Below are 12,450 nucleotides of genomic sequence, written 5' to 3' on the forward strand. Positions count from 1 at the left end.
CAAGAATGTGATTGCCGAACAAGTGACCAAAGAGAAGGAAATGACCAAGGAGGCACAGCCTGATCACAGTAAAAGCATCACAGTCTATTTCGAATACAGGCACGCCAAATTACTCTGAAGTAAATGATTCAATAAATAAATAAACAGGCCAAGATTTTAACCCCCCCAATGGTAGACCCAAAGTTACGCCCTTGGCTGTCACTCATGGCTGTCTCACGCGCACACACATACTGAACATGTCAATCAACAATTAGCAGTCATGGCTGAGAAATTGCACCCTGATCTGCCTGTAGTGTACACCTTGGGGTGCCGAGAAAAAACGTACAAGAGAAAGCAGCCATCAAAAAGGAAAAACACCTTTCCTACTAATATTTTATATTGGGTAAATGCTCAGAGTATTAGACATTGCCTAATACTGTCTCAGGCAATGCCTGTTACGGTGGACTGTTAAAATAATAGAGAATAAACTCGTAATATTGCGACAATAAAGTCGTAAATTAATGGAAAAAAATTGTAACTTTATGTTACAGGCATTGCCTGAGACAGCTAAGAAAGGGGGGGACTTATGTGACCTTTGGCCTTGAGAATGTGGAGGGGACAGGTTTGCGCTCAACCTCTCTGTTTTGCCGCCATGTTATAAATAAAAGCTTGCCTGAAGCAAGAAGAAAGTCTCCTTCCTTCCTGAAGAGCTATGCTCTATTTTCCCTTTGACACGTATGACACAAGACTCGTAATTTTTATTTATTATAACTTTATTCACGTAAATTTACGACTTTATTCTTGTAATATTACGACTTTATTCTTGTAAATTTACGACTTTTTTTCTTGTAAATTTATGACTTTAGTCTCATAATGTTCTGATTTTTTTTTTCTCGTAGATGTACGACTTTAGTCTCGTAAATTTACGACATCATTCTCAAAATCTCAGATTTTTTTTTTCCAATGTGGCCTTAGTACTCCGTCGTAATAAATACCTGAGCAGCAGTATGAAAGAAACTTTTTCCCTCTTTATTTTATTTTTTTCCTTCCTTACAATGTTACCGACGCTTAACAATCAACATACAAAATAATATTACATATATGGATAATTAAATGGAAGTATTTACACAATGCAACATTTATTGCATTAATGGCGTTAATACATTTGATAGACTATAGCCTAAATCATCATTGTCACTGGCTGTGACTGTTTATTCACAAGAACCAGTGTTATAAATGTACTTCAAACTTGTCGTGGATTCCACAAACATATTAGATTATCAAATTAAACAATTTTATGTTGTTATGATAGGATAGCTAGTGTTAGTAGGTAAACTTTGTCAAATTGCTGTCACAAGTGACCCTTGTGCAGTTTGTTACAGCCGAAGTGCAATCACCAATGACATCCATCCATGTTCTTGTGTCTTCAATGTTTCTTATTTTTCTGACAACCTCATTAAGAAAGACGTTGTGGAATGACTAGTGTTGCGTAGTGTAGCTAACACTGGCTAATAACATTTCTGCCAACATTGTAGGTGTCATATGTTTTTATTTCTGGCTGTACAACTGCAAATATTAGCCAAATGTATGACTTTTTGTTTGCTGCTTGATTTCTTCACCTTTTCCTGCGCACGTGTGTGTGTGTGTGTGTGTGTGTGTGTTATGTGGGGTGTGACTTGCATGCTCTGAGCAAGAAGAGGACGGGATATAGTACGATCGAGCGCCATCTCCCCCATTGCAAAATAAATGTGTGTACTGTGTTGCCAGCTTTATAGAGATTCTGTGAGTCACCCTTGCTTATTATGCACAACATTCATTTGTATTTTTAAAAAATCTGAATAATTTATTAATTTCATAGATATATGTAATGTATAATAATAATAATAATTGTATGAATAATTTCTGCAATGAGTGCCCTTATTTCTGGCTTGATCACCTGTCCCCCAAAATATCTGTGCACGTGCCTGGTCTATAGAATAGAAGAGTTTCTTTTATATTTAGTCGTTTTTTGTTTTTTTTTAATTGAACTACTGAAATAAAGATATTCTAATTTATTGAGATGCCCTTATAACTGAAAACACTGTAAATGTTAGACTTTAATAAACTTATTGATATTAGTTGGAGTTTTTTTCCTGGACTGAACCGAACTGTTACAGAGCTTGTGTTCTTGGTGGAAGGTAACTTTATTACAAGCAATAAAATACATTTAAGGCTCCCATTGAGCCAACTTGACTGGACTTTAGTGCTGTGACCTTCTTTCATGTGATTCTACGCCGGCTTGCTGGTATAAATTCCAGCTCACAGAGGAACTGAGCGGAGGAAAGGAAGTGCTGAGTGTGTTCCTGGAGTAGCTCACACACACAAAATGACACAGACCATGCAAAAAAACAAAAGAGAAAGTTCTCTGAGGGAGCTTCGATGAACCAAATGTGGGCATCTTAACCCATTTAGGTACCGGTAGTTTGGAAAGTGCTTTTATTTGTTCACCGAGTGATGATTAACCTGCAAAATGCCTGACTTTGTTTGAAAGGAAGGACTGGGCAAGCAGTTTTCTTCCATGATGGAGCGAAACAGACGGCACAGCAGACTTGGTAAGAAATTAAAACAAAAAGTACATTTTGTTTTTAAGCCATATTGTTATTAGAAAGCATTGCAACATACATATTCAACAGTGTCATTGTCAGCCAATAATACGCCTTTTAATCGTGTTAAAACCAATATATTTGATGTATGAAGTCGCTTTAGAGTGGTGTACATGTTATTTTTTGTTGCTTATTCCTTCATTATTTTTCTTCTGTAGTCGGTGGTGCTTCTTGCAGAGATGCTGCCAGTGTTAAGGGAACACCTGGGGAGAAACTTCCAGGAGGTAGGCCTGCCGCACGTGCACATTCGTGACTTGGTCATAAAAACAGAAATACTGTATGACCCATGCAGTAGGCAGTCATGTGAGTCCATTTAAAATGTATCTTCTCAAGTCACTGATTAATCTTTTAAGTCAGTTTCAAGTCACTGACTCGTTGCTATTTTTCAAACACACCAACTTTGTCATATAGCTTTATATGTAACAGTAGCTTGTTTTGTAATGGATGATGTTTTAGTTAGGGGTGAGCGCAACGAGCCAAATATTGAATGTACCAATACTAAGGATAGTATCAGTATCGGATTGATACCAGTGATGAGATCAATATTTTTCTGTTTCTCTGTACAGTATATTGTATATTTACTTTCATATTTACTTTGTACTTGTATTACTCTAAAACAGGCATCAAATTACATTTAGGATTGTGTCAGATATAAGTAATCTAAATAAGTCATAAAAATTGTTATGTTATAATTACAACAAAAAAGTAGAGCTTAAAAAAAATCCTAGGGGCAACCCGGCATGTACTGTATATTCATTCTGTTCAGTAAATCACATTCATTCATTTCATACGCACAGCACATAACTTTAAATACAAAATGCAGTTTTCCTTTTAAAGGAAATATCACAAAATCATTTATCATGCGTGCGTGGGTTTTCTCCGGGTACTCCGCTTTCCTCCCACATTCCAAAAACATGCATGTTAGGTTAATTGGCGACTCTAAATTGTCCATAGGTATGAATGTGAGTGTGAATGGTTGTCTATATGTGAACCTGCGATTGGCTGGCGACCAGTCCAGTGTGTACCCCGCCTCTCGCCTGAAGTCAGCTGGGATAGGCTCCAGCATACCCGCGCGACCCTAATGAGGATAAGCAGCACAGAAAATGGATGGATGGATGGATTTATCTTCAAAAACATCAAGTGGAAAGGTATCTGGATTGGTATTTGCAATACTGGCCCTGTCTTTAATTGGTATCAGGTTGATAACAAATTTGTAGGATCGCCCACCCTTAGTTTTTAGTACTTCATTCATGACTATGCATGTTGAGGATTTCATCATTGAGTGCATTTGGTCATGCTCAGCTCTGCCTGTGCGTCTGGATGTGGTCACGGGTCCCGAGCGTCTTTCTGCATTCGAGGAGTCGCAGGAACTGCGAGGGAAACTGCGGATTCTGCAGGCTGACAGCACCGAGCTCGACACTCTTTTTACGGTGCAGCACACACACACAAACTAGGGATGTCCCGATCCACATTTTTTGGCTTTTGAATCAGATTTAAAAAAAAAAAAATTATATAGTCTTGCAGATCCGATCCAGTACCGATCTGATCCCGATCCTTTTTTTTTTTTTTTTTTTTTTAAATAATAAGCTTTTGTTGCAAACATGAAATTGTGGAATTGAATATGGTTATGAAAAAAGCTCTTCAAAGCATTAAAAATAATGCAACCAACATATTGCTGAATTAACCTTTTTAATACACAGCATGACCAACAATATTGTTTGGCTTTTGTAACAAACCTCTGTGAATCAGGTCCCTAATCCGATAAAAGATCCAATAATAGGCCATCCAATAAAAAATAACATTGGAAAAAATGGGCGCGCAAAATACTTTTAGTGTAGTACTAATCATTCCACATGGTTATAGATCAATTTGTGGTGTGATGTAGAATATATTACTTAAATTTTTTTTTTTTTTAACAAATTCTCTTCAACGCAAAAGTAATTTATTGAAGGTCCCGAGTATAAACAACCAGCAGTGAGAGCAGCACTTCCCGTGCAAGCTCCCCGCACAATGACACAGCAGGCCGGGCACAGTGAGGGGGAACTATCATTGTAGCTACAGAGCCGAATATCCAACGTTCAACGTGAAACTAACTTCACCACGGCACACCGCAGACATGTCTGCATGTGGTGTTGCGTTTTCTTCTTGCGGGTGGCGGTAATCGAGTGGCAACCAGCTTTGAGGTGCACTACCATGATGGAGTGTGGCCGAGAGTTACGAAGGTTATACAGGAACCGGATCGGCCCGATCTAGTTGTGGAAGTCAATTATCCGATCTTCCAAATACAGCGGATCGGCAGCCGATGCCGATCCTGAAGATCGGATCAGGACATCCCTAACACAAACACACACACACTCACCCCAAAATGTACATAAACACACGCTCACGCCAGGTTTTTATTCAATATGTGACAGGAATAGAGGGCGATACAGCGGGGAAAATAAGTATTTGATCTCATGCTGATTGTGTGAGTTTACCCCCTTACAAAGATATGAACAGTACATATTTTTATGGTTAAATAAAAGTTGTAAATTACTTTGTATGTGATTGAGGGTATTAAGTAGTAAATCTCAACTCATTATGTGGATAAGACACCTGTCACAGAAACCACTCCACCTCCATGGGCAAGACCAAAGAGCTACCAACTGCAAAACATGTCTGACCTCCGTGCTTGCCAACAAGGGTTTATCTACCACGTACTAAGTCACGATCAAATACTTATTTCCCTGTGTCAAATACAAATTCAGTAACACTTTACAGTAAGGTACACACAATTACAGTAGTTAATGAGGAACGAACCTAAATAAGCTAACCGTAACGCAAACCACTCCTCATTAGTTCTTCATTAGTTCCTCAGTAACTGCTTTAAATGTATGTGCCTTAATTCCTCAGCAACTACTTTACTCATTAGTTCTTCATTAGTTCCTCAGTAACTACTTTACTCATTAGTTCCTCATTAGTTCTTCATTAGTCCCTCAGTAACTACTTTACTCATTAGTTCCTCATTAGTTCTTCATTAGTTCCTCAGTAACTAGTCTAAATGTATGTGCCTTAGTCATTAGTTCCTCAGTAACTACTTTACTCATTAGTTCCTCATTAGTTCTTCAGTAGTTCCTCAGTAACTACTTTACTTATTAGTTCCTCAGTAACTTGTCTAAATGTATGTGCCTTAGTCATTAGTTCATTAGTCCTTCAGTAACTACTTTACTCATTAGTTCCTCATTAGTTCTTCATTAGTTCCTCAGTAACTAGTCTAAATGTATGTGCCTTAGTCATTAGCTCTTCATTAGTCCCTCAGTAACTACTTTACTCATTAGTTCTTCATTAGTTCCTCATTAGTTCTTCATTAGTTCCTCAGTAACTAGTCTAAATGTATGTGCCTTAGTCATTAGTTCTTCTTTAGTCCCTCAGTAACTACTTTACTCATTAGTTCCTCATTAGTTCCTCAGTAACAGTATTATATTTTTGTGTACCTTTATTGTAAAGTGTGACCACAAATTCATTTATTACCTTTTATTAATGTTTGGGGGGTTTTTTTACATTCTGTGTCAGTTACAATAAACCTGCTATCAAAATTACTATTCATACTATTCATATCGTTGGGCGTAAACTTACGCACAAAATCAGCAGGGGATCAGATACTTATTTGCCCTATTGTAGATGCAACTAAAAACAACATGTTATAAAATGTTCAAGAATTATGATACCATGTATTGAAATTTGTTGTGTCCAATAGGAGTTGTCTGCTCGTGTGGTCTCCATTGACAGCGAGGACAAAGTGATTTTTGTTACTTTCCAGACGTTTGAGGAAGTGTGGAAGTTCACGACATATTATACACATGGTAGGTCTTTTTTACATTCTTTTACATCCATCTACTGCAGCTGTTGTCATATTGTTGTCTTTCTAAAAGGTCTGCTGGGTCACTGCATGGAGAATCTATTGTTTGACCAAAAGTCATGGCTAGAGAAAGATCTAGCAATGGAGGTTTCCATCGAGGAGGACATGCTTCACCTTGTCTACATGTGCTTTCTAATGCAAGAAGGTAAGTGCAATGGGGGGTGACATTTGATTGGGAAATTACAGTAGGACCAAGTCAACACACGTGACACACAACGTAACCTACAGTACATGCACCATGTAGCCATGCTGGGTCATTATTGTAATCATAAGGGGTGCAACGATACACGTAAACCACGGTACGGTCTGTACCTTGATATTTTTGGGCTACAGTTTCTATCTAGTTTTGGTATGTTTTTTGTGCGTATAGAAAACAACTTTTTTCTCCCAAAATCTTCTTTTTTTATCCATCCATCTATTTTCTATGCCGCTTCACCTCATTAGGGTCACGGGGATATGCTGGAGCCTATCCCAGCTGACTTTGGGCGACAGGCTTTTATCTTATGCACTCATCTTTGTCCCTTTTACGGAGGTGAAGTGTTCAAAAACATCTTGACGTCAGGGTTAGGAGGCGGGGAGCGCGACGGGCACTTAGCTGAGGTGATCCGCCTGGTCCCAGTCGCCTTTGCGCATCACTGACACAAGCGAGCGGTAGGTAGACTGTGTCAGTGTCAGTGTCAGTGTCAGTAGACTTAGGTAGACTGTTCCTCACTTGAAATGGGTGCGTGCCCACAGTGCAAAATGTATTTAAAAACCACGGTCCATGAGGGCAGATTGTCCCGTGCTAGGCGGACCGGGCGGTACACAGTAAAACCGTTGCATCCCTACTAATCATATAGACTACGTCACAGCAGCTTCAGGAAGTCTTTCATATGAAGCAGAGTGTATTGATCTGGTCTGTGTGTAGTACGGAGTAGCTTGACTGATGGACAGAGACACAGAAGCAATCTTTCTACAACAAACTTCAGCAGAAAATGTTATTTTATCAGACATTGGAGTGTTTTTTAATGTTTCAGTTCATGTTTCACTGTTTTTTTGCTTTATTTCAAAACGTGGCGTAGAAAAATAATTCCAAGTCTAAAATAGGGTGTGCGTGTGTGTGTGTGTGTTGTCTCCACCTCACTTCCTTCTCTCCTTCCCGCCACTCACCTTTCCCAGCCAGCTGCCAGATTACATGACACACAAACTACCAATCACAATAGCAGAAAATGGACAGCAGCATGGACTGATCGATTTGATCCACAGGATGATCAATTGCAGCGCAAACAAACCACACACCAAAAAACAACAGCAGTGGGTATTACTGACAGAATACAAAATATGTTGATTATAGGTTCTGAACAAACTCAGAAAATATCACAAATATAATATTATAATATGAATACATTTAGAAGATAATTAATCCACATCACTAACAATATTATCATTAATAATATTAACACCTTAAGAATCAAACTGCATACAGCAGTTAAGCGGCGACAAAAATGTAAATACTTTCCATTTTTCAACTGGTCTTACAATTTGGATCAGGTCTGACCCCCCCTGGCCAAAAGCAATATGCTTCTCACAGTTATTAAACACACTTTAAATTCAGTTTTACACGTTAAGAAACAGTTACAGGTGGGGGTGACCCAATACAATTTTTTTCCGATATGATACCGATATTGCACTCTTGAATATTGGTTGATGCCGATATCAACAGAAATCAAACATACTTTTATAATTTATTTTGTCGTGTGGAATGTTGCAAAGGCACAAATATTTTGTAGACTGGAATTTTTGAATTTTAGAAAAGGCTTGATGAAGTGATATCACTCAGACAACAGTCTGCAACCCATTCACTTCTTTATGCATGTGGAATATACTGTAGTTTTATTCGCAATGTAGTGGCAGTGGCAAAATGTTGAGTGAATTGACTTGAGACAGCACTCTCTGCTGCATTCATAGCTGCAACACTTTTTTTTTCCCCTGCAGATAGCGCCATCAAACCGCTTTCTATTTAAATTACCATTAGAAACAAAATATTTCATGATCTGCGAATAGGCAGGGATCAGCTGTCACAATATTTTCTTTTGTGTCCTCAGCATCACTCTTTGCCAGCTGCACGGCCAACCAGATGTTTGACAGCTCCACATCTGCAGGAGACCTGTACCTGGAGCAAGGAGACATAGCACTCTTTGAACCCCCCTTCCTGGGCTCAGGCTGGACTGTTCTTTGTTTGGCAGATGGGGCCCGGGGCACTGCCCCAAAGCCTGCACTAGAACCTGTTCTACCCTTTCATCAGTGAGTCACGTGGCTCTCATGTAGCAAAATAAGCTAACACTCCTTAGATGTTGTGTCATGGCGTGTCCACATGCAGGTGGTTTCTCAAGTCTTGCGCAGAAAGCATTTTGGTTGGGGACAGCAAACCTGCCTGTGACTTCCCTCTGCAGTTTGGTACGTCTCTAGACATCATCTTTAGTCATAAAACGACATATTCATGAAAGTCTTGTTCCATTCAGCGAGAGGCATCTGTGTGGCCACTGTGCAGTATGATGCTGAAGGTCCAGACGAGCTAAGCTTGTTACCAGGCGATCGCATTATCATTGTGGGACGGCTGGCGTCCTGTCACATCTGGTTCTTAGGCATGAAGGAGGCAACGAGTCAAGTGGGCCTGGTGGGGACGGGCAGTGTTAAAGTGTCCGCTGACACATACGAGTGAGTGTGTCAATGCAACAAAAAAATGAATGCAAATAATGAGCATTGTGTTATGTCATCCAGGTCAGCAGACATCCTTCTCGACACAGAGGAAGCCACCTTGTTTAGGCTGCAAGAGGACAAGGTCATTGAGCAAAGCACCACTTTGCTGAAGGACAAATGTTGCAGTGATATCAGTCGCTACTACAAGCTAGGTAAGACTTTTGTAATCGCAATAAGGATGGTATGGTTTATTTGTTTCAGATATGCTGAACAAGTTACGTGGCATGATGACATTGCACAATTCAAAATGTCAGAAAAGGAGGAGGCAGAAGCTGAGCTTATCTAACTCCCATGTCTGTTACCTTCCATATCATTACTGGTAATTCAGTCACACCTAAATGCTTACATGCTGACACATATATGTAACCGCTTTAATACTCCTATCTTTGTGATGAAAAGCGTCACTCTCAGCTTCATCTCTAGAACTACTGCATCATCCGCGGCTGACACTGACAGCAGCGCTACTGCTGTCGTCGTGTGTACGTTTGTTGTGACTGTGAAAAAGGTTGACACCTTCGGTAGTTTTGATAAAAACAGTTTTCGCCTTGTCCTCTTCTCTGCTCCACTGTGGCAACTCCGCTTCATGTTTCTCCAAACAGCGCCAACCAGTTTGTTTTGCTACCATCTTCCTAAATCAATCTGCACATGCGCAGTAACATGGAATTGCATGAGAAGGGAGCGGTCGAAACGATTGTGATAGATTATGCATTTTGATGTAGTTTTAAGCATGTGAATTAAGACTGAAACAGTAATACTGTATGTACTTTAAATTGAAGACAAAAAATCAATAATCAGTTTTTATGAGATGTTTGGGGGGGGGGGGCTAGAAATCTCAGAGGCCTAGGCAATTGCCTGTGTTTGCCTAACAGTATGTCCGCCTCTGATAGAAAAAAAGTCAAATGTGATACAGAAATAAGATAATGTTATTGTCTTATTCAATCCCAGATGTGTTCACTTTCCAAGACTTGGAGAAGAAGCAGTCAAGTAAGTCCTTCGTCTTCTAATGTGGATCAAGTCTTAAGACAGAAGAATCTACTCTGTGATTTCATTTAAAATTTCAGGAGTTTCGTCTGCCACACTTGAACCAGTCTTAAGGAAAAACACAAAGCATATTCTCGCCCAAGAAAAAGATTCCTCCTCAGAGTGTGTCCTGGAGAGGATCCAAAAGGATGTAAATGAGGCCGCTGAAGTCAAACTTCCTTTTTTCATAGCAGCTGAAGAAGGACACAGAAACGTCACAATGCTTGTGTCTTTTTTAGACGGACAAGACTGTAAAGACGAGTTCAGGGTCCTCTACAAACTCAGTCCTGAGCTCCTGTCTTCGTCTGTGTTCTGCGCTCACGAAGACGAGTCGATTTCTTTCCTGGCCATCGCCAGGGAAACCGCCAGGAAAAAGCGACTCTTGTGGCCGCAGACGCGTCTCTGCTTCCTATTGGCCAAGCTTTGTGCAGGCAGGTCAAAGTTCAGCCAGGCCCGCGTGTACTTGGAGGAGGCGCTCTGCGTTCCTTGTGAAGCCTTCACTGACGTCAGGCTGCTGGCCAGCATTTACTCCAACTTGGCTGGCATTTATCTTTTGCAGAAGAACACAGAGAGCTTCTTTGCTCGGGCAGAGCGACTTGCCGCCTTGCTGATGGCAACTCCAGATTGCTTGGAATGTGTGGAGGACAGCTCTGTTCTTAAATATATCCTCAAGAAAGCACTTCTGTCCCACAACAAAATGGTGGAAGCCCGCGCTTGTTACCTCCTGGCCATGCATAACTGGACTCGTGCTGAGGGTGCCAAAGTGGTCCCATACCTGGAAAGACTACTTGCACTTTGTGCTGGAGCACAGGGAATGTCAAACATCTCCCCTAGTGGAGGATATCTAACTCTCGGGAGGCTCTACAAGGAAATGAGCCTCCCTAATCTTAGTGTTAGCTCAGCCAGGAGAGCATCCTTGCATCCTGGTGTTACGCTGACTGAAAGCCTCAGCAGCATGCTCCTCGTCTCCGACAATGTCCAACGACTGCGTGAAACCCTGGAAAAGGACATCTTCCCGGCTCTCATGGCTCCCTATTTACACCAGTGTCTTTCTTTGACCAGCATACCAGAAGCATGCCACCAGTTGAAGCACCAGCTTGCTGTGTGTCTCTCGCAGCTCTTTTATCAGCATAGAATGGTCGGGCACGCCATCCAACTCATGCAGGCACTCATCGACAATCCCCCTCCGTGTCTCTCCAACTCGCTGGCGGAACAGAAGAGCGCCCTCATCTGGCTGGCGTGGCTGCATGTCCACGACCGTCAAGCGACCGTGGCACTGCACATCTTGGACGAGGTCCTCACCGCCCTCCCAGAGCATTGCACCACACCACTGGAAGGTTATTAACACCATGGTTTAACGTAAACCGCACTGTTTGTGCTAACTTGCTATGTCTTCATCATGTTCTGACATTAAGGGCTGGTCCTCAACATGCGTGGTGTGGCTCTGCGCTGCATGGGAGACCTCCGGAGGGCAGCAGAGAGCTACCAGGCTGCCATGGACATCTGCCAGGAGTACGAAGACATGGCAAACTGGGCTGTAGCTCAGGCCAATATTGGTATTAGCACACATAGCAGACCACGATGGCAGTGTATTTCAGTCAGTGACTTGACCCCTTCCTCACCCAGGGCTGCTGTGTCTTAAGGCGGGCGCTAAAGGACTCGCGCAGAGGCACCTAATGGAGGCTGTGCAGCTTTTCTCCGAGCTGGATGAAGGAGGTCACGAGACCACCTTCATCACCGTGCTGCTGGAACTGGGACGACACTACGTGAACCAGCAGCAAACGCATTATGGAAAAGGATGCTACGAGTGGGCTCTGCTGCTGGCCATGCATGCCAACCTCTCACAGTGTAAATCACTCAAACACTGATCTTATTGATTCCAATTGGATCAAATTTGTTAGAAACAGGAATTTCAATGGTTGCCAGGCCAGCTGAGTGCCACCAGATGTCTGTGCCACCTGTATGAACGTGAGCGCTCTGAGCAGGCCCGGTGCATCATCTACAGCCAGTACCAGGTCAGGCTACTTCAAGGCACGCGAGAGCGGGCACAGGAGGGGGACACCCTGGAAGCAGTCAGCCAGCTCTACCTCTCTCTGGCCACTCACAGGTGACCTAACTTTTTGAAATCTTTGACCACACGGATGCGGTAAATGGTGCAGCATAATAGGTGGC

The 12,450-nt window shown here is 41.6% G+C and overlaps 1 protein-coding gene across 8 annotated transcripts in view; it reads left to right on the plus strand.

The window, feature by feature from the left end:
* LOC129168169 (SH3 domain and tetratricopeptide repeat-containing protein 1) overlaps positions 1-12,450 on the plus strand; it is a 51,802-nt gene that overhangs the window by 33,603 nt on the left and 5,749 nt on the right. For 4 of the 8 annotated variants that reach the window (XM_054753129.1, XM_054753130.1, XM_054753131.1 and 1 more), the window contains 15 exons: positions 2,510-2,570; positions 2,780-2,845; positions 3,635-3,769; positions 3,924-4,051; positions 6,358-6,463; positions 6,533-6,664; positions 8,604-8,802; positions 8,879-8,955; positions 9,021-9,216; positions 9,280-9,410; positions 10,204-10,242; positions 10,320-11,615; positions 11,694-11,834; positions 11,905-12,126; positions 12,205-12,385. In XM_054753129.1, coding sequence (XP_054609104.1) covers positions 2,537-2,570; positions 2,780-2,845; positions 3,635-3,769; positions 3,924-4,051; positions 6,358-6,463; positions 6,533-6,664; positions 8,604-8,802; positions 8,879-8,955; positions 9,021-9,216; positions 9,280-9,410; positions 10,204-10,242; positions 10,320-11,615; positions 11,694-11,834; positions 11,905-12,126; positions 12,205-12,385 — 3,083 coding nt within the window. In that variant the 5' untranslated portion in view covers positions 2,510-2,536. Of the gene's footprint in view, positions 1-1,203; positions 2,431-2,509; positions 2,571-2,779; positions 2,846-3,634; positions 3,770-3,923; positions 4,052-6,357; positions 6,464-6,532; positions 6,665-8,603; positions 8,803-8,878; positions 8,956-9,020; positions 9,217-9,279; positions 9,411-10,203; positions 10,243-10,319; positions 11,616-11,693; positions 11,835-11,904; positions 12,127-12,204; positions 12,386-12,450 lie in introns of those variants that run through there. The other 4 variants (XM_054753134.1, XM_054753135.1, XM_054753137.1 and 1 more) reach the window with 4 other exon arrangements.

Source organism: Dunckerocampus dactyliophorus, chromosome 15 (genome assembly GCF_027744805.1).
Source record: "Dunckerocampus dactyliophorus isolate RoL2022-P2 chromosome 15, RoL_Ddac_1.1, whole genome shotgun sequence".
NCBI classification, from domain to species: domain Eukaryota; kingdom Metazoa; phylum Chordata; class Actinopteri; order Syngnathiformes; family Syngnathidae; genus Dunckerocampus; species Dunckerocampus dactyliophorus.